Source organism: Chamaea fasciata, unplaced genomic scaffold (assembly GCF_029207755.1).
Source record: "Chamaea fasciata isolate MVZ Bird 193981 ecotype frontalis unplaced genomic scaffold, bChaFas1.0.hap1 SCAF_2, whole genome shotgun sequence".
Taxonomy (NCBI): Eukaryota; Metazoa; Chordata; class Aves; order Passeriformes; family Sylviidae; genus Chamaea; species Chamaea fasciata.
The window spans coordinates 50,421,489-50,441,144 of NW_027094087.1; the positions used below are offsets into that span (position 1 = coordinate 50,421,489).

At 39.1% G+C, this 19,656-nt stretch overlaps 2 protein-coding genes across 12 annotated transcripts in view; one reads left to right on the forward strand and one right to left on the reverse strand.

The window, feature by feature from the left end:
* Window positions 1-11: 11 nt before the first annotated feature.
* On the forward strand, window positions 12-9,717 carry EXOSC8 (exosome component 8). Its single transcript, XM_066176038.1, has 11 exons — window positions 12-71; window positions 1,613-1,649; window positions 2,689-2,752; window positions 3,291-3,364; window positions 3,940-3,985; window positions 4,996-5,101; window positions 5,187-5,232; window positions 5,494-5,590; window positions 6,908-7,028; window positions 8,975-9,081; window positions 9,490-9,717. Exons 1-11 carry the CDS (start codon window positions 55-57, stop codon window positions 9,603-9,605), a joined length of 831 nt encoding a protein of 276 aa, XP_066032135.1. The 5' UTR covers window positions 12-54; the 3' UTR covers window positions 9,606-9,717.
* A 77-nt stretch (window positions 9,718-9,794) lies between these two features.
* Window positions 9,795-19,656, reverse strand: part of SUPT20H (SPT20 homolog, SAGA complex component) — a 30,201-nt gene continuing 20,339 nt past the window's right edge. For 5 of the 11 annotated variants that reach the window (XM_066176031.1, XM_066176029.1, XM_066176028.1 and 2 more), the window contains exons 19-24: window positions 18,824-19,136; window positions 17,662-17,816; window positions 15,324-15,379; window positions 13,901-14,014; window positions 11,669-11,774; window positions 9,795-10,180 (exon numbers count right to left, since the gene is read on the reverse strand). In XM_066176031.1, the coding sequence (XP_066032128.1) occupies window positions 10,080-10,180; window positions 11,669-11,774; window positions 13,901-14,014; window positions 15,324-15,379; window positions 17,662-17,816; window positions 18,824-19,136 (845 nt within the window). In that variant the 3' untranslated portion in view covers window positions 9,795-10,079. The remainder of the gene's footprint in view (window positions 10,181-11,668; window positions 11,775-13,900; window positions 14,015-15,323; window positions 15,380-17,661; window positions 17,817-18,823; window positions 19,137-19,656) is intronic. The other 6 variants (XM_066176036.1, XM_066176030.1, XM_066176037.1 and 3 more) reach the window with 4 other exon arrangements.

Consider the following 19,656-nt stretch of genomic DNA (forward strand, 5'->3'; position numbering starts at 1 on the left):
CCGAGCGGGCGGGCCGCCAGGGGGCGCCACATCCGGGGCGGCGACGGCCTCGCCATGGCGGCGGCGTTCAAGTAAGTGCTGGGCCCGGCGGCCGCGGTCCCGCCGGAGCCGCGCCGCGGGTCCCGTCCGCGCTCCCGCCTGCCCTGTCCGCGCTCCCACCGACCCGGCCGCGCCGGGACCCTTGAGGGCTTTATCCGGTTACCGCCGCGGCTGCGCGCGGGGAGCGGGCTCGGCGCGCCTGGTCGGGATGGGGTCGGTGCTGCGGGGGCTGCGGAGCCCCGACGTGTGCGGGAAAGGCTGAGCGAGCGATGTTTGGCCAGCCGGGAAAAGGCTCGGCAAAAAGCGGAGCTCAGTGAGGCCCGGAGCTACCTGGTATCACATTTGCCGAGTATTCCGAGTTGGATGCTTAGGGATCACCGAGTCCAGCTCCTGGCCCTGTGCAGGACACTCCCAGGAGTCACACCGTGTGGCCGCGAGCCTTATCCAAGCTCTTCTTGCACTGTAGAAGTTTTCGTGCTGTGAGCTGTGCCCTGGGAAAGTTCCAGTTCCCAATCACCCCCTAGGTGACAAACCTTTCCCTGCTCTCCAATCTAAACCTCCCCTTACACAGCAGATAGCACTATAAGGAATTTAAAACTGTAGGGAATTCAATGACTTCCCATTTATAACTACTCGTTTCAGACTAGTAAAATAGTTTGGGTCAGAGGGGATCTTCCCAGGTCGTCCAGTTCCAATCCCTCTCCCGTGGGCAGGGACACCTTTCGCTAGACCACGTTGCTCAGAGCCCCGTCCTGCCTGGTCCTGAACACTTCCAGGCACGGGGCATCCGCAGTTTTTCTGGGTAGTCTGTCCCAGCATCCTGCATTCTGCTGTATTTGTGGCTGAAATGCGTCAAACAAGGTTTAGCAAGTGCTGTTTCATGAACTGGAGGGCAACAGACCTTGCGTTGGGCTGATAATCCAGCGATACAGGACCAGCACATGTGGAGCCAACAGGAGCGAATTCATGCTGGTCATTATGTTGGTGATGCCTCTGTGTGTTAGTTTGCATTTGGAAAACCTGCCTATTCCATTTATCTTTTTTCTACCCCTGCCCAAGAAGCACTATTTTAACAAAACTGTGAATGCTAATACACAAATACTGTTCCTAATGTATGATTAGTAATAAAAATTAATTATTTCTCATCTGAAGCACTGCTTGAAGCATATTTTTAAATTATATTTTCTCAAGGATTCTAAGAAAAACTGAATAACTTAAAATTTTTATACAATTTTCTGCATCTGAATGCAGTCCTACATATCTTTTGATTTAAAGCTAATAGGATTATTGAAGTGAAAGCTAGCGGTTTTTGTTGAGTGTATATGCAGGCAGCTTCCATGTATGGGAAGAAGCATTTTGGAACTAAATTTAGGAAAACATCTTTTTTTTTTTCAGATTAGTTTGGAGTTCCCTCATTACAGAATAATGAGCTAAGCAGCTATTGCTGAGCAGTTTTGTCAGGCATCTTGATTCCCAGATTATTTATTGTGGGTTTGTGCTTTCTGATTTTTTTTTCTCTGTCTTGCCTATTCAGGAGCTTGCATTTGAACTTTCTCTTTTATATTTGTTCTAGAACTGTGGAACCATTGGAATATTACAGGAGGTTTTTGGTGAGTGAAACATGAGATTTCTGTATAAATTTCTTGTAGTGATTTTTTTCTTTCTTGCTTCTGCTCTTCTAGCTTGTCTGCATGGAAATCTGAAACTATGGAAATGGAAACTGAAAAACAAAAACAAACCCAAAAACCAGTCTGAGCAGGCAAAGAACATTTGTGCTTTTCAGAACATGTTTTTCTTTCCATCTGTGTAGTTGATGCTGTTTATCTTGATGGGTAAATGCTTCTGTTGGTCTTGAAAGGAGTTCCGGTTAAATTTGACCAAGATGGTGATGCAGACTTCTGTCTAGAACAAAATTATGTCAAATCAGGCTTTTAGATGCTACAAAAATTAGTAATAGAGACTATTGCTGCTAACCTTGCACACTGTAACTGTGGAGGAAAAACACTGACTTTTGTTACCTTAAATTAGTTCATTTATTACTTGAGTTGTATTGACGTAGAAATGGGTCCAGCATTATTGCAGTTTTGGTTCTCATAATTGAACCAAAAGTGTTTGCTTTTGAAAACTTGAAACTGTGGTGAGTAACAATTCAGATTTAAATGATGGAATATAGTTTCAGTTTCTAACATAAGGGTTATGTATTGTACAGCTTCTGACTGGTGGTATTTGAATCCTGGGTTTTCTTTGGGTGCAGGGTTGGTTTTTTTTTGTTTTCTTTAGTTCGCTCTAATTTTAAGAGCTTCACTAAACCGTGCCGATAGGTAGAAACTCTCATTTTAAGTTACCAGTGTGTGTTCATTTTTGGATGACATTCTGAATCTAGCCTCCTGTGGTACCTATCCTTGAGACAATCAGTCTATTGTTATATTGTCTAAGTAAATTTAAATGAATTTTAAAAAGCAAGGATTTTCTTTTGCAGGCTTGTAACCACAAACTATGCATCAGTTGATGAAAAGCCAGCTAGAGTGTGACTAAGTTTTCCCTAGGATTTTTGAGAGAATATTTTTTTATGAACTTCTGTAGCAAAAATATTATTGTTTTATTTGATAGAGTATATTTTCTAATTTTAAGTTTGTAATTTTTCTTTAGAAAGAGAACTGTCGGCCTGATGGAAGAGAGTTAGGTGAATTTCGGACAACCACTGTCAACATAGGCAAGTGCTTATGTGGAATAATAATAATGGGGGAGGCGTTATTAATATTAGGTTATAGTGGTGACCTTAATGACTTGCTAATTGGTTTTCTTGGTTCTTGCATTTGGAAACCAGGAAGAGGAGGGATTTTTCTTCACAGTTTCAACAAGCATGAAAGAGAATGTGTGGTACAGTAATATCCTTGAGCATTGTTTTTCGGTCCTGTTCCTGGGCTAATGTGCACAGTGTAATTGCTCCTGTAAGTTCAGCACAGTTTAGGTGCCCACACGAGTTTGCAGATGACACCGGGCTGGGAGTGGTTGATATGCCAGAGGGTTGTGCTGCCATCCAGAGGGGCCTCAGCAGGCTGGAGAACCTCAACCATTCTGTGTGATTGCCTGTTTAATACAGAGATTCTGTCCCACTCTGAATTTGAGACTTTGCTTAGCCTGTGTTTAGTATAAAATGATGGAAAGTAAACACTTAGTGAAGGTTGGATGTTATTTAATGCCCTTTGAAGGGAAAATAGATTTTATTAAACAGTACTTTTTCTCTTCAGGTTCAATTACAACTGCAGATGGTTCTGCCCTGGTGAAGTTAGGAAATACCACAGTGATTTGTGGAGTAAAAGCGGTATGGCTGGTTTTTATCTTTATTTATCTGGTAGCTGAGTTTGTGCATTTGTGTTTAGAGTTAATCACCCTTGGAGTTAAAATAATGTGCCAGTCAGAATCAATTACAGTCTTTCCCCTGAGTTACTTCCAGATCTGAAAGTTAATATATAATGTAATTGTATAATCCTACCTGTATAGTCTGAGAATATGTATTTTTGTGATGCCCATTGTCCATGGGGAGAGATGTGTACAAAACTGAAGTCCCTGTTATTTCTAAATAAAAGGCTCTATAATTGAAAAGTTCCTGAACACCGATCAGTAAGTGCACTGGGAATGAGCTAGCTGGATTGAATGCCTTGTAGCCTCACCTCTCCTGCTGGCCTGCCATGACTTACAAGACAAATGACTGCTCATCCCTGTACTGAGATCTTCCATAGGAAATTTACAAACAAGGACTGATTGAAAATGGCTTTTGTAAATCTCGTTGTAATCTCATTGTAATTGGGAAGAAGACAACCATTTGTATATAGAACAGCTCGAAAATATTTTGTACAAAATTCTGGTCTTCATTTTTTTTCTTTTCTATTTCTCCAGGAACTTGCTGCACCTGCAGTGGATTCTGCTAATAAGGGATATATTGGTAAGTGTTTCAGTATGGATCTTACTCAGGCTTTGTATTGCTTCAGCTAAAAGGTTGTGAAAATTGTGTTGTCAAATTTCTTAAAAGAATTAATTTGGATCAAATTTTATTACATCCCTTCAAATTAATTTCAAAATTGACATCTAGGCATCTGGAATTCCCTTTGCTCTGCTTGTGAGTTTTCCATATGCTACCTTTTTAGCTACCTTTTTATTGCTGATTCCAGGCTGGGCATGGAAGGAAACCTGTAGCAGTGTGTATATTAAGAGGGAGAAGGTAATCTGTAAAAGATAGTGGCATGCAAGGCTGTGCGAAGGCATGTTAACTTCTGTTTCAAAGTCTCAGTAGGCAAAAAATGTAACTCTTAAAAACAGTGAAATAAAAACTGTTTATTTCTCAGAGAACTGTAAGTCCTGGTGGTACCTCCTCACTCCTGTTTGGAGTTTCCTTGGAAATAAAATAATTCTGTGGAACTGAGAGCTTAGACAAAATCCCCTTTTTCTAAGGCATCTCCCAAGTATGTTGTTCTCAGTGAGCTTGACTATGCTTAGGTTTTTTTCATTAATGTTTATGCATGTTTTTGCTTCAAGTCTAAAGCCTCATGTTTTAATGGTTGATGAAAAGCAGACTGCATACCAGTAAAGTCAGGCAGTGGAATGGAAATGCTGCTGTTTCTTGATCTGCTGAAAAGTGCTTAACACTTAAAGAATTTGTGTGGGTCAGGATAGAGAAGGATTATAAACAGAGAGTGGTAGCTAGGAGTATGTGCTTTTCCATGGAATATATAGTTTCTGAGTACAGAGAGTACTACTAGTATACTTTAATACAAACTCATGCATAACTTTATTTTTGAGGGGAGAATTAGGAAGGCTCCATGGAAAAATTCTTGGTCTTGCCTTTCATTTGAAGTACATAAAATGGTATTAAGAGATTCTCTTGTTTATTTTTTAATTTTTGATTACCCATTGCCTGCTTTCTTTGGTTTATGACTAATGATTCTTGCTCCCTAGTTCCAAATGTAGAGCTGCCATCCCTCTGTGCAGAGAGGTTTCGCTCTGGACCACCTGGGGAAGAGGCTCAAGCAGCAAGCCAGTTTATCGCAGATGTGATTGAAAAGTAAGAACCATCTTAGTGCTATTAAAATGCAAGCAACTCTGCCAGATAGTTTTCAGTTTCCTTGCTTACTCTCATTTTATTTCAGTTCACAGATGATAGTGAAAGAAGATCTGTGTATTGCCAATGGCAAGGTAAGTTGTATCTCAGAATGAAGAGGGAGACAGTAACAAGATCACAGTACCTGTACACAAGTACAAATACAGAAGGTATTTGAGGTTAAAGGAGGTTTTAGTGTTGTTTTTACTTTCCAGTCTTCATAGCTTAGTTTACATCCTAAGTGCAAAAATCAAATGACAGAAGTATCTGTATTTAGTGTGGCCAGAACTTTCTTATTTATTGCACCATTTGCTTAGCTGATGTAGTATCTCACATGTGCAAACCTTTTTTGATAGCTTGCTTGGGTGTTATACTGTGATATCATATGTCTGGACTATGATGGAAACCTTCTGGATGCCAGTGTCTTTGCTTTGTTGGCAGCATTAAAAAACGGTAAGTCTTCCTTAGAACAAGAGATGTTCTGATTAGTGTTGCCTGGAGAAATGCATTAGTTTTGAACTCTGGTAATAGGTGACTTGTAGATATCCCCCCGCAGCCCCCCGGGACTAGCTCAGTTTCTTGAGAGGCTTTGAAGGGATATCTCAGAGGGACAGGACAAAAGATTCCAAAAGAGGCTCTTACCCCAGGATTATTCCAAGGCATTTATTCTCGAAGGGTTCCAGGGGGCAAGAGAGAGAACAAGGAAGTACAGGGGTCTTATCTAGTCTTCCACTCAGGGAGGATGGCTGGCACACAGCCAATTAGGTCAAGGAAGGAAGGAAAGGTCAAACCATGTGGTTACAGGCATTAGGGGTCTTGGGGGGGAAAAACCATTCCCCAGAGAAATACAACAGTAACTGGTTCATGGGACTGTTTGTTTCCTGTCATTTGAATGCAAATACAAGGTGGAAATGATGGTGGGATACCATAGGTGTGTAACACAGTACAAAAATAGGGTCTTTTTGTACGCTTATTATTGCTTTCCTAAAAGACTGACAGCTGTTCTGCTATGTGTTCTTTGGTGTCAGATACCTGAGTCTTTCAGCAGTGGCCATGAACGAGTTTAACATCTACATCAGGGTATTACTTTGATAATGTATTTTGTGTAGGCAGGATGAGCTGTCAGAGGCTTTACTTACACAAGTACTTTGTCACAACAGAATATTCCTTTCCTACTTAATGCATTATAGTTTGTAAAAAAATGTGTGGACTGACTGTTCACAGGTGTGTGGCTTATAAATGCATGAAGGCAGCAGTTTAAAGGGAAGCTTATGGCAAGGCCTCCCTTTCTAACTGAATTGCCAGCCTTGGAATTCCCCTAGCTACTTTGCTCTGTCCTCCTCGTCACCAGCAATGTATGGGTTGTCACAGCAAGAGTTAGCTGAGGTCAGGTTGCAGTGTTTCTACAGATATATAAAATTCATGACATGAGACTATATTCCTAGTTTTTGTATGTCCAGTAAACTTGGGGAAAAAATACTTTTGGTTAGATACGACTCAAGTATTTTAATTGTGTGGAATTTTGGAAGTAGAAAATATTTCTTTGTAAGGAGAAAAGCTTCTGTTACCCTGAGTACAAAAATCAAATACTTTCCTTGAATTCAACTAATTTTTTTGTAGAGAGTATCGTTAATATAGCCAAACTCTATTCTGATTGATTTTCAGTGGGTTTAAAAGAAGAACTTAAATATTTCAGTAGTGAACATCTCTAGGCTTGCTAAACCCAGCAATGTTTAATATTAGACCATTGTCATTTTTTCATCTCTTCAGTGCAATTGCCGTTGGTTACGATAAATGAAGAAACTGGTTTATCAGAAGTTAATTTAAAACAGAAGAATCCTTTGATTATCAGAAAGCATCCAGTTGCCACATCATTTGCTATATTCGATGAGTAAGTTCCAAACTGTTTTGTACTTTATGTAAACAACAGTGTCTGTAAAACAAATGAAAGACAGAGGATGCCACCAGTGATGTTTCTGCACTTGTGCCAGTGACCAGTGTGGAGCTTCTCCACCCATCTTGAATCCACAGCCTCTCACTGAAGGGGCCTCTAGTTCTGTGATGTAATGAGTGCACAGAACAAAGTGAAGTCTGCACTGTGCAGCTTCTTCCTGTGGCTTAAAGCACAAGTGGTTCCCAACCTAAAAGATAAAGCTTGAAAGTACAGGGATGGGTACTGTTTTAGGTTTTTGGTATCTTTAAGATTAAAACATTACCAGTGCAAATAATGTTTTAGAAGCCCGTGTAAGTAACTGATACAAAAGATGGTGGTTTTTGAACAGCTTATTCCAAGGATGTAGTCAACAAAGGAAGTAAGTAACAGTCCTGTCAGAACAATGGAACCCTGGATTACTGAAAACATAATCACCCAAGGTGAAGTATAACCAGTATGCTTAAAGTCATTGTTCATGTAGGAAAAGATTCTGAGAATTCAAAGTAATCACATCTGGTAAGTTGACTCCTCATCTGAAATTGTTTACTGGCTCTTCATTAGCTCAACAATGTTAAGGATATGTTCTGCTGAAATGTATAAGGAATGCAGTAATTTCTGGTGACATCCATTTGCACAGTAGAAAGTAACAGGATAGTGCTCACTCTGCTATTCAAGATTTAGGTCTATTTGGAGATGTTTGGGGGTTATGGCACATTAATTCACAGAAATTATTAGTAGGGCCTTTCATCCAAGTAACAAACGGGGTGGGGAGAGCAATAATCTCAAATGTTGACCAAGTAATTCCCAAAATTCATCAGAGCAGGACATTATTAGTGCTTTAGAATGCCTCTGTTATTTGCTTTAATACCATTTCTTCCGGGTCTGAAGTTTGATGTGCACTGAGCATTTGGGTAACATACTAGGCAGACAACTGTCAGTAGGGTATTGTTTACACACAGATCACACATACACATAGACCAAAAAGCTGCCTGGGGGCTTTCCATGTGTATCTGTTGGGCTTTGTTTCCTTCCCTGAAACCAACTGTTGCATCAAACAAGTTATGCAAGTCTCCTTTTAGCTCCTAAAACTAAGTATTTTTGAGGGGGTGTATACCTGTGTTGAGTGGTTTGTATTGGGGTTTTTTTTTAAGTTCTGGTTTATTGATTTTTCTATACCTGTTGACACAGCCCTTTCAATAAAATGCTTTACACACTCTGGCTGCCAGAGGCATTTTTCTTCTTTATAAAAGGCCTCCTTGAATAAATTGAAGTGGTAGGTTGCTAGTAGGGTGGCCATGGCTGAGGAGCACTGGTGCAGAGCTGCTCCTGTGGCAGTGACCTGTACATCAGCAACAGCCATGCATTGAACTGCTCATGTGATGTGTGACAGCCAGAATAAGCTATCTTAAGCAACGCACTGAATTTATTTTTGAAGTATTCCAGTCTGAATGAGGTTGGAGTTCAGTGACAACCAATTAAGAACTACTTCAGTGAACCGGCCATTACAAATGAGTTTTGCTTTAAGGTATCTGGTAGAAATTAGTGCAGCCTACATCTAAAACAAAAGCTAGTCTTTGGTGTAACTACAAAATAATAACTGCAATATTTCATACTACATACTGCAAATGGCAATTTAGTAGCATTTTCCTGCTATACATAGCTGTCGCAAATTTATGAAGCAGCTTATATGCCTCATAAATTTGCCTTATATGACTCTTTTCCAGTCATAAACACATGATTATTTTTTGGTTTTTTTAATTGGTGCATTTTGGTAGGAAACCAGATAAGCTTGAGCACTAAATCCATCTACCAGTATTTTGAAAGACTACAGTAAAAAATGTGTTTTGCAATAACATTAATGAAGCAATGTATACCAATATATCTGCATGCATTTCTTTCACAAGCACGTTACTCATTGTTGATCCAACTGCTGAAGAAGAAGATTTAGCAACTGGAACAGTAACCATTGTAACTGATGAAGAAGGCAGACTCTGTTCTGTCCATAAACCAGGTACTTGTAAATTTACTACAAAGAAACCTATGGAGATGATGATGTTAGGTTAAGAAAAGATTATGTACCTGCTTTGCTTTGTGAGATGTGGGTGCTTTATGGTAACAGAGTCTCTTCTTGATTAGTCATTAAATTACCTGCTCTTGAAAGGAGTTTTAAGATGGTGCCATGACTAAAGTTCAAAAAGCAGTCACAGCAGAGGACAAATTCTGTGCATGACTGCTGTTACAGCTCTTGTTTGTTTCCATTATCTTTGACTGAAGCTAGGGCTGGGAAGGCTGTGTGCTCCTTAGGTTAAAGGTGCTGGTAATGACAATTACTGTATTAATACTCGCGTTTGGAAATCACAGTTAGATACACGTAACTCAAGTACAAGTAGAGAATCAAATTGTTCCCTTCAATGTTTAGGTGGAAGTCCTCTTACAGGAGCCAAGCTTCAAGACTGTATCACCAGAGCAATTACAAGACACAAAGAAGTAAAGAAGCTGATAGACAAAGTAATAAAAAGTTTAACACCCAAGTGAACAAAAAGAGAGCTCTTTTCAGAAATGGATTTGTAAAAATTGTATTTGTTACAGTGTTCACAAACCTTTTATACTAAATAAACAAATACCAATACTACATTTACAAAGTTCATTTTTTCTAAAAGTTCATTTTTTCTAAAATGTTTTTCACCCTTATTCTATGTACAGTGTTGTTGAGTGGTAAAAAATACAAGATAAAACATTCTGTTAAAAAATTAAGTGACTTGAGAAACCAAATCCTAGTCGCTTTATAGATGCAGTTCCTAAAAGTTCTGTAAGGTTGGCTTCCAAAATCAGTTCATTTCTTTTAGTGTAATGTCAGAAGTTCATTTTCCCACCAGTAATATAAAACACTAATTTAATTTTAAGCCTTTTCCTTAATAATCTGAAAAAAAAAATTCCCCTTCAAATCAATTTTTTGGGGGGGGAGGCAAGTCTCATGATTTTGGAGGGGCTGGTGTGCCTCTTTTCCTTTTACTTTTTGAGTGGCTGCCTGAATGCTGTTGATGATGCAGGTGAGCTGCTTGTGCTGCTGCCGCTGCCATAGCCATTTGATGCTGCAAGAATCGTAACTGCTGCCATGGAGGAGAAGGGAGAAAAAGCTTGTCAGCGTTGACTATAAAGCTTTCACATCAGGAAGAATGAAGGGGGGAGAGAAAGAAAAAATGAGGAAGCACCAGGTTGACAAAAGGAACACACCATGTACTGGGGCAGTAGGTACAGTCAAGCAGCACCAGTGGCACAGAAGACTGCTGAGGGCACAAGCTAACATTCTACATGTGAATTTGCACAGCTTTGTTTCTTTGCCCTTTCTCTTCGTTGCAGTAACTGCAGTAACTCAGCAACTTCACTGAGTGTTTGGGTTACACAGCACCTTTTTAATGTGATACCTTCTCAGTGTACGCATCATATGAATTTTCTGTATGACAAAGAGAAGACTGTGTGCTAAAAAAAGGCTAAAATATTTTCACGAAGCATCTGAATGGTAAAGGTATGCCTTGCACAGCTCTTTGTTCCATGCACTGACTGTAGCAGTGCTACATTTGAACTTCCAGGTGCTTACATCCATGCCATTTTGAAATCTATTGGCACCTGGTACAGTATTTAGACATGTGCCACAAGCACCCCTTGAATGTTTGCAAATCAGGAAGGTGGAGGGCTTAAATGAATAAAAATAAATTCAGTGCTCCAAGCTGAGAGAACCACAGATTTCAGGTCTTGCATCATAGTTTGCCAAATACTTGGTGGTTTTGTTGTTTCCTTTTTTTCCTTCAATTTGCAAGACTATAACAGCGTTAGTTAAAAAGAGAGCCCAAAAGGGCAATATTTTTGATTTTGGAGCCAAGAATTGTATTTTTAATTTAATTTTTTTTAAACACAGTCAGAGTGAAGTTGCTGGATTACTTGTATCTGTTGCTGCTGCTGCTGCAAGGCTTGCTGTTGTTGCTGTTGCAAGGCAGAAGAGAGCTGGAGTCTCTGCTGAGGAAGGCTTTGCCCAGGTCTGTTCACGGCAGAGCCAAGCTGAGACAACACTGAGAAAGGAGAAGGGGAAAGCAGGCAGGTCAAAGAGGTCAGGTTGAGTTGGTCAGGGGAGGATGACATAGGAATACAGTGTAACAGGAAAGGGGGATCAATAGAATTAGTGTCAGAGTCAAATTGGGAACAGTGCAGAATAAAGTATACAGGATATACATACTCTGTTAGTTAGAACATAATTAGATTATGAAGTGCTTGTGGAGACACAAAGGTTTTTCACACTGGATGTTAAGCACATAGTTAAAGAAACATTCCTTAATGAAGTCTGGCATGAAGTTCCCTGCATTTTCGTTTTGTTTAAAGTGTAACTTGTTTTCATGTGATACTATCAATTGATGGCACTTAACTGCCAAAGCACAGAAGTGCATGCTCTAGAAGTCAAGTATTTCTCACAGAATTCATGTCCTGATAATAAACTGTAAATCATTCTGGTCTAATGTAAGACTTCCTTATGACCAAACTTCATTGCAGTGTGAATTTATCAACATAAACACTTAGCTACAAAAGGAGGCTCAGCAAGCACATACCTGTGGCTTGAGGTTGCATAAAATTCCCTACTCCAGTCAGGTTAATTACAGCAGCTTGTTGGGCAGATAATGCCTGATCTTGATTGGATGGACCTTGGTCAGACCCCTAGCAAAAATGAAAAGCTTGATCCTTATTACCAAACTTTCGTATCAATGAATCAGCAAATAAAGCCAGTGTGAAGGCAGACTTCTGAAGTGCCGTTTAAAAACATTTAATGCTACATCATCCAGTGCGTGTAGATACAGGCAATACTGTAGTCATTAACAGCAGAACAAACAGATATTGAATACCCCAGAACAGCTTTGTTTTGGCAGAAATGGTATTGCTCCTGTTACCCAGCAGAAGTCCCATGAAGTTGTCAATTCCTCTGCAGCCTAGCAGAGACTACACTTTATGTTGTAATCTTACGATGATTTCCTGCCCCACTCCCAGCCTCAAAATTTTCAGGGGACCCTGAGATACCCATGTGCAAAGGTCCTAAATCAATCAAAGCGTGCAAAGCCTGACACTTAGATTTCCTGTTCATATTGTGCCACACACTCCTTAATTTCATAAAAATACAGACCCCACTTTTGAAACTATTTTCAGAACAGAGTAGTTTCCACAGTAATCACTTTAAAGGAATTAGTGGAGCCTGACCTAGTGTCTCGTGAAGTCAAAGCGTGCTGAATTATGACATTTGCTAGAACTTAAATTATGCATTGATTTTAACAGAGGGAAATAAAGCATTATTTGCACAATTCGAGAAAACTGCATGGCTTATCAGTCAGAAAAAAGCTGGTGCAGTCCAGGGGTTGCAATATTTCTTTACCATTACATTATAATGCCACTAAGAGCTAGGAAAACCAGACCAAAAGACTGCATGTTGAGACATCATAATCTCCATGATGACCAAGAGTCATAGAACCACCATGTGGGGGAAATCCCTAAGTGTGAGAGAGAATGCATATTTATATTGGTAGCACAGAAAACTGTTGTTTTTGGGCCTGAGTTTTTTTTACTAAGCACTGTGAGCACATACATTCCTGTCTTTATGAAAGCTAAGGAATCTAGTGTTCATAATAGCTCATTTTAGCCAATGACCCCCTCCTCTATAATGCAAGGCATGAGAGAACTTCCTTAGCGTAATTTAACCAATACAGAGATTGATTTTCTCCAGAAGAACTTTCTGCCACAAGAAGGACTATGCTTACATCAGCCTTTTTGTAAATGCCCTTCATGTTCAGTATCTAGAAAATAAAACCCAAAAGTACAAGGTCACATCATTATTTTTTTTTTTTTAGTAGTTCAACTACTAACTGACATTCAGAGATATGGATGCTGTGAACAAATTGGAAAGTTTCCCATTAAACTGTCCCACAATCCAGAACAAGGCCTGTGACACAGGCAGCTATATACTATAAAAAATTTGGAAGAGGCATCTTATTCATGAACAGTCTACAGTATCACAAGTGAAATTATGACAAACTTGAGTATCCGGTAGAGAGTATTTAGTAAGCAGAAAACTTGCATGTCTGGGAAGATGAACACAAAAGCAGAGCAGTTTTCTCTGCTGCATAAATGTTGGGTAGGGGTTTTAAATACTAACCTGGTACCTGCACCTTAGAATTTTTAATGTGCAACTGACCACTCAAAATTTGTCATTTTGAGGATGGATCAGTCTCTATCAAGACTTTATACTTCCTCAGTGATTAATAGCTTTAACACTAATTACCGGCAGCAGTAGAGCAAATGTCTTAAGATTACAGCTTTAAAGACAACCGATACTTCTTTCGCTGCAAAGAAAATTCTTTCTCTTGAAACTACAGCAGTGAGGGTTGTAAGCCAACTCACAGCAGTGTCAGTAACAAGTTTTGGTTACTCTGTAATAATCCTGACTGCATTTTTTTCTCTGTTCATCTGATGTGTCCGTTATGATGAACATAGCACTAAGCTGATTTTACAGCACACATACAGTGGGGCTGGCTCTCTTCATGACAGAGTTACACAGTGCTCAGCCAGTTGTTTTGTTACAGCTTTTCTATACAGGATATAACTAAAGAAGTATAACCCAGCTCCAGCCATAGCAACAAGAGCCACTGCAGTCTTTGCTGTTTGAGAAAGTTTAGGAAGACTTTCCTCCCCCTCTGCTTCAGATCTATTGGGTAGTGGCTCATTTACTTGTGGAGACGGGGAGAATAGGAGAAACTGCTTCATCCATGCCCCCCAGACTGAGGGCTGTTAGCACACACCTGTTCTCCCTGTTGCTGAGGACTACAGGTTGTAGGCTGCTGAGATTGTTGCTGTGGAGAAAACTGTAACAGCTGCTGCTGGAGTGGGTTAAAAATAAATGAACCACCTGGAAGCTGTTGAAGATTAAAAACAAAAGGCATAGTTCAATCAAACTGCTGAGTTTCCTACTGTTCTAGGATGAACATAGTATTGATAGTGGCGTACCTCCTAGAGGCTTTTGTTTTGTAATGCCTTTAAAATCAATCAGTTTACAACTGTTGCTGTTTTGTGAAAAAGGCTCATGTTCTGAAAACAAACTTGCATGAACTTATAGAAAAATATTTCCATAGGAAAATACATTTTAATTATTTTAATTAAAATGGCAGATACTGTAATGATACTTGAAAGATAAATGCCAGTCTTCAACAGCACTGTATATAATTTCCACTTTCAGAATATTCTACTGAATTTTAATAGATAGTGAAACGGCCTCGATTCCTCTCCCTTACCCCATCTTTAATTGCACTTATTTCATTGAATTTCACTGAATTGTTCTTGGTTTATATGAGTGGCAGAGCTTGCTTAAAAGGATGTCCTTCAACATGGAATCACTCAAAATATAAGCATTTAATTCTATAGAAGAGCTCTACTCTGGCATAACTGCCTCCTGTGCCTGCCCTTTTCCATGTTTCTGGAGTGTACAGGAGTGGAAAGAGGAACTTGCAAAGCTGGTAGTAATTTTTTGAAACGTGGTGGAACCTATGTGAAACACTGAAACTGCAATTTTGCACCTGCATCAGGCAGCTGACTTCAAGGTCTGGGAACTCCACCCAGTTCCACAAACAATCCCTGTTCCATTTTTAAATGCAACTCTGACATAATAAACATCTGCTCATGTTTGTATTTGTATGTATGCTTAGTGCAAAGAAAGCATTTACAGCTCTTCTAAACTTCCTATCTTACACGAACTTCCATTTCCATTACCAAAAACTCTTTAAACCCATTACTGCACCTACCTGTGCAGGCTGAGCTTGGCTTTTAGGCATTCTACGCGTTACCTTGGAGCGATTCTAGTACACTGTTTTGTACAGTATAATTGTAACTTTAGTATAAAGAATGATCTGCAATGAAACCTTAGGCAAATCCTGAAAGATTGTATTTTAGGATTAATCTTTTGAATCCAAATGTCAGCATCTTTATATTGTTACTGAGAACTATCTGCTTTTTTCTGAGCTAGGAATCTAACTTCCACCTGGTATCTCTATGGAAGTAGTCTTTTCTCTTATTCTAAGCTTTTCAAATAAGCAAGTAAGATTTCCAGTAAATGGTCTGACCAACTGGCTCCAAAAATCTGTGTGGGGCAGTGCCGTAAGCAGCACTAAGCAGGTCTCTATAGAAAGGTAAGAAATTATCATTATTATTGTGTCCAAGTATATAAATTACCTGTAGAAGATTTAAGGGCCGAAGATTTGATGTATTTTTCAAACCAAATGGGCTGCCTGTTAAAGAAAACATCTTTTTATTAGTAGTGAGTCTTTACTCAGTTGTATTTGTGTTTTGCAGTACACCTTTCCACTGGAACTATTTCTAAACATCTGGAAGTTGGAAAACTGGCAAGTGTAAATTGAGTGTACGCTTAATACCAAGTGTATAATAATACATGTATAATACAAGTGTAATACTGGCAAGTGTAAATTAAGTGGAAACTTAATACAATGTTGCATATTCCATAATGCAATTCATAGTTATTCAGACTTAAAAGTGCACAAGAGCTGACTAAATGGAAAGAAATCTGTATCACTACGTAACACTATACCCTGTGACCTATAACCGGTTCATGCATTTACACAAAGGTGACTGTGGAGAACACCACAGCAGTTATTTTTCAGTCATCCTTCTTCTGACTTTAAAAAGTTTTACTGTTTGTACAGTAAATCGAAGAAGTCCAAGGGCTCAGTGAAGTAATACACTCTTATCAATCTTTAACAGAAAACAATCCCACCCCAAATCTGAGCAAGGCTCCAGTAAGACAGCAGCTATCAAACAGAAGCCCTGGAGGTCTTGCACAGACCTAGCTCAGCTAACTTGCATCTGTTGTGTGGGTGACAGCACAGAATGTACAAATCTGTGACACCAAACTGGTAGAGGCTGATAGTGCTTGAAAGGACAGAAGCAGACTAAAAGCAATCCTTGTGAACTGAAGAAATGGTCCAAAACTCAGTAACACTGAATTAAAAAACAGACAAATGACCAAGTACAAAATTGTAACTATCTTTGTGTCTATACAGCAAGAAAGGACATGAGAAGTTACAGTAGGTCACAAACATATGCAAATCATCCATATCACAAACTACAGAGCACACAAAAGAAAATAACCTCTTCACACAGTTTACATTTATAAAATTCACTGTCACAAGATGCTGTAGAGATTCCAAAAATATACATGGGTTCAAAAACCAATTAGATAAATCCACAGACTAGAAATCTAGCACAGGATATTAAGCACAAAGATCCATGTGGATATTCTTCAGCTGAGAAAGTCTCACAGCTGTAGATTGCCAGAAGAGGTACACTTGTAGACAAGGGATGTTTAATTTCACATTTTTGCCTCATCTCAAACACTCTACTCAGTATCCTCAAATGGCAACTGTCAAGAGACAGAATATAGACTGGATGGATTTTTGGCCTAAACCAGTAAAGCCATTCTTATGTTAAGGTAATGCTGTTGCAAAAAATACAGATAAAAAATAGGCAGACCTCATTTGGGGAAATGTTAACAGGAATGTTGTGAAAGAGATGAGATGCATTTATTCTGTTGTGCTCCACAGTGGTAAATCAGCCAAGCTCAGGCTTGTGTCCCGTTTTTGGTTATCACATTTTAAGAAGGATGTAAGCAAATTGGACAGTCTAGAAAAGAGTGACAGGATTATGAAAGGTTTGAAAAATACGACCTATCAGAAAGAGAAGACAAATGTGGGACATGACAGCATGTTTGATACTTAGAAGGTAAAGAGAGAGTGTGAAAACTATTTTTCACATCTGAAAGGTATAGGAGAAAAAAAATGCAATTCAGGAGATGCACTGTAATTAGAAGGAAACATTTTGCATGGATAATGAACCACTCCAAACAACTACTGAGGAAGACTAGAATCTTCTTTAGTGAAGGTATTTTAAGACAGTTTAGATAAGCATTGGTTCAGTATGGTTTAGACAGATTTAACTCTTAGCATTAGGGATGGATATCTTGAAGTCTTCTACAGTTCTACTTCTATAACCTAGAATACCAAGTCTATATATATTAGACTTCATTTTATGTTCAGAAAATATAAACTGATAATTTAAATTGTGCTTTTAAGATTTATATAGTTGCATTTGAAAGCAATAAAGAACTACTCAATTGTTGTACAAGAACAAAGCAATACTAGGCCCAGAATAAAATGCCCCACACATTTAAAAAGTGAGGCCTCTAAGTTCAATCATGCCTTTTTTCTGGCAGTCATTATCAAAATTGCATTTGGAGTTTCTCTCAAACCTCTTACTAAGCACATCAAACAATCCAGGTTTTGACTGTGTATCCCCAGCCTAACTCACCAAAAAACAGCTTCAAACAATCTCCAACACAGCCCACACCTTGAATGCAAAAACATGTATGTTGTTCCTGAGCTCCAGCCATCAAATACACAACCTCTTCACACAATGGCCACTTCAGTCCATTTTTCTCACAAAATGTTTTCACACTGCCCCTGGCTGAAGGGTGGCTTTTCCACTCAGTCACACTGACCTGCTTGAGAGGCAGATTGCATTGCAGCGGGCAGCGCACTTGGTACCAGACCTCCTGGGGGTAAAATGCCACTCAGATTTATACCTGCAGGGGCTATGGCACCAGTGTTGCACCCCAACATAGGGTTTGAACCACTCATCAGTGACTGTGCTCCACTGTAGAAGAGGAAAGACAACACATCAAACTCAAGTGGCACAAGTAAATCTGAGTAACTAAATTGTTGCCCTCTGTTTCATGACAAATAAATCAGTTGCTTGCTGTAAATTATGGGACTATGGATAAAGCATAAATGCAGCTTAAAAATTAATTTTGCCTAGAGCATAACATATATTTCATATTATGAGCACATAATATGAAGTTTTTTTCTTCTTTGATATCAACTGATAAAAATAAACTACAAGTGGTCCTTTCATTCTAGAAATACTAAAAGGTCAACATTCTTCAAAATGGTTGTACTATCGTAAAAGGAACAGGTTTGTGTTTTCTTTTTGCCCTATTAAAAATAGTTCAATTTATCAAGAGTGACCAGCTACTGAACAACTCAGCTGGTTATCTGAATGCCTGATACCTGCATTGAAGCACACTACATCTCGTACACTGACCACCATAACTGCGGAATTTTCCTTAGTCTAAAAAGCAGTTCATTCTATACCATACAATCTATTCTTGACAGCATTTATTATTTTCTTCAAACCACAAAATGAGTTTTAAGGATCAAAGAATGTCTCACCTCAATGCTTTTTTAAATTGATAGAAACAAATCTGTTCCCATTTTTCATTCAGATTGGTCTGCATATGATATTCTACCTTCTCTGTGATTAATAAAAAAAGTTTTCAAACTTACAGAGCAAAACCTCAGAAATCACTTAAACTGAGATAATGTCTTAAGAAATGAACCTTTATGACTCCAAAAAGATGAAAGCAATAAAGGCCTTTCTTAATAGATCTTTTCAATAATCTAATAGTAGGTGACTTCTATTTGAGAAATACAAATAGTTTCTAGTGGCTCTTCACTTTGTAATTACGAAGTGAGTGATTTTTGTATTGCAGATCTTGAGAAATATTTACCCTAATGGATGGTGGACAGTCCTGGACCATACCCCCTCCCACCAACCAACCAACCCCATGGCAAATAAAGAAACCATGGTAACAGAAGACTTACCACACAGAGCCCACTACATTGATGAAGTTAAGTCCTGCAGGGTTTGCCATGACCTGGGTGGAGGTTGTTCCTGTAGTAATGGACGTTACCATGGTGGAAAGAGGAATGGTCATTACAGGCAGTGCCTGGCTCAGAGACATTTGCTGCTGAGCAAATGGGGTTAACAAAGTGGGCTGAGGGGTGAAGCCTGAATCTTGGGGAGTAGGGGTGGCAGAAGGGGTAATAGGAGTTGAGCTCTGAGCATCAGGAGGGTGTGGGGTCGATGAAGGGGTGTTGGTTGGAGTAGGAGTAGATGGTTTAGGAGTTCCAGACCCTGCTCATTGAGAAAAATAAAAAGTGCTAGTTTGTTATAAAAGGCCAGTCCTTTTTGTATAATAAGGTTAATGGAATCTTACTTAGCACTGACAATTTCTTCTGTTTTTTAGACTGCAAGTGTTAATTTCTACATAACAAGTGTTGCAGCACACACTCATTGTTAAGGATGCAGTATAATCACAAAGAAAATCCATTCTCCATGCTTCACTCCTTGTGGCATACACCAATTTCTATTTTCCTTTAAGGCTTCCATAATCTATCATACATTAAGTCGGAATTCCATTCAGGAATACTTAAAATAATTTCTTAGTGAGCATTTTAACCTAATTAATGTTTGTCCTACTCTTTTAAACAAATAGTATTCATGTACTGCTGCCTGCACAATAGGTTGTGTTAAAAACATATGGAAAACAAGAGAGTCAGCAAGATCATGTAGAATTTCAATAATCATGAGGCTGATCTAAGTATCATCAGATAGTCAAACTGCTGTTTTCCAAGCATCGACCAAATAAAAAGCA

What these genes read in the sequence shown, in the direction of transcription:
- EXOSC8 (XM_066176038.1), top strand. An exon ending in TGCTAATAAGGGATATATTG is followed by an intron (nt 3,986 to 4,995) that starts GTAAGTGTTTCA and finishes CTTGCTCCCTAG; the next exon opens with TTCCAAATGTAGAGCTGCCA. An exon ending in TGTGTATTGCCAATGGCAAG is followed by an intron (nt 5,233 to 5,493) that starts GTAAGTTGTATC and finishes CTTTTTTGATAG; the next exon opens with CTTGCTTGGGTGTTATACTG.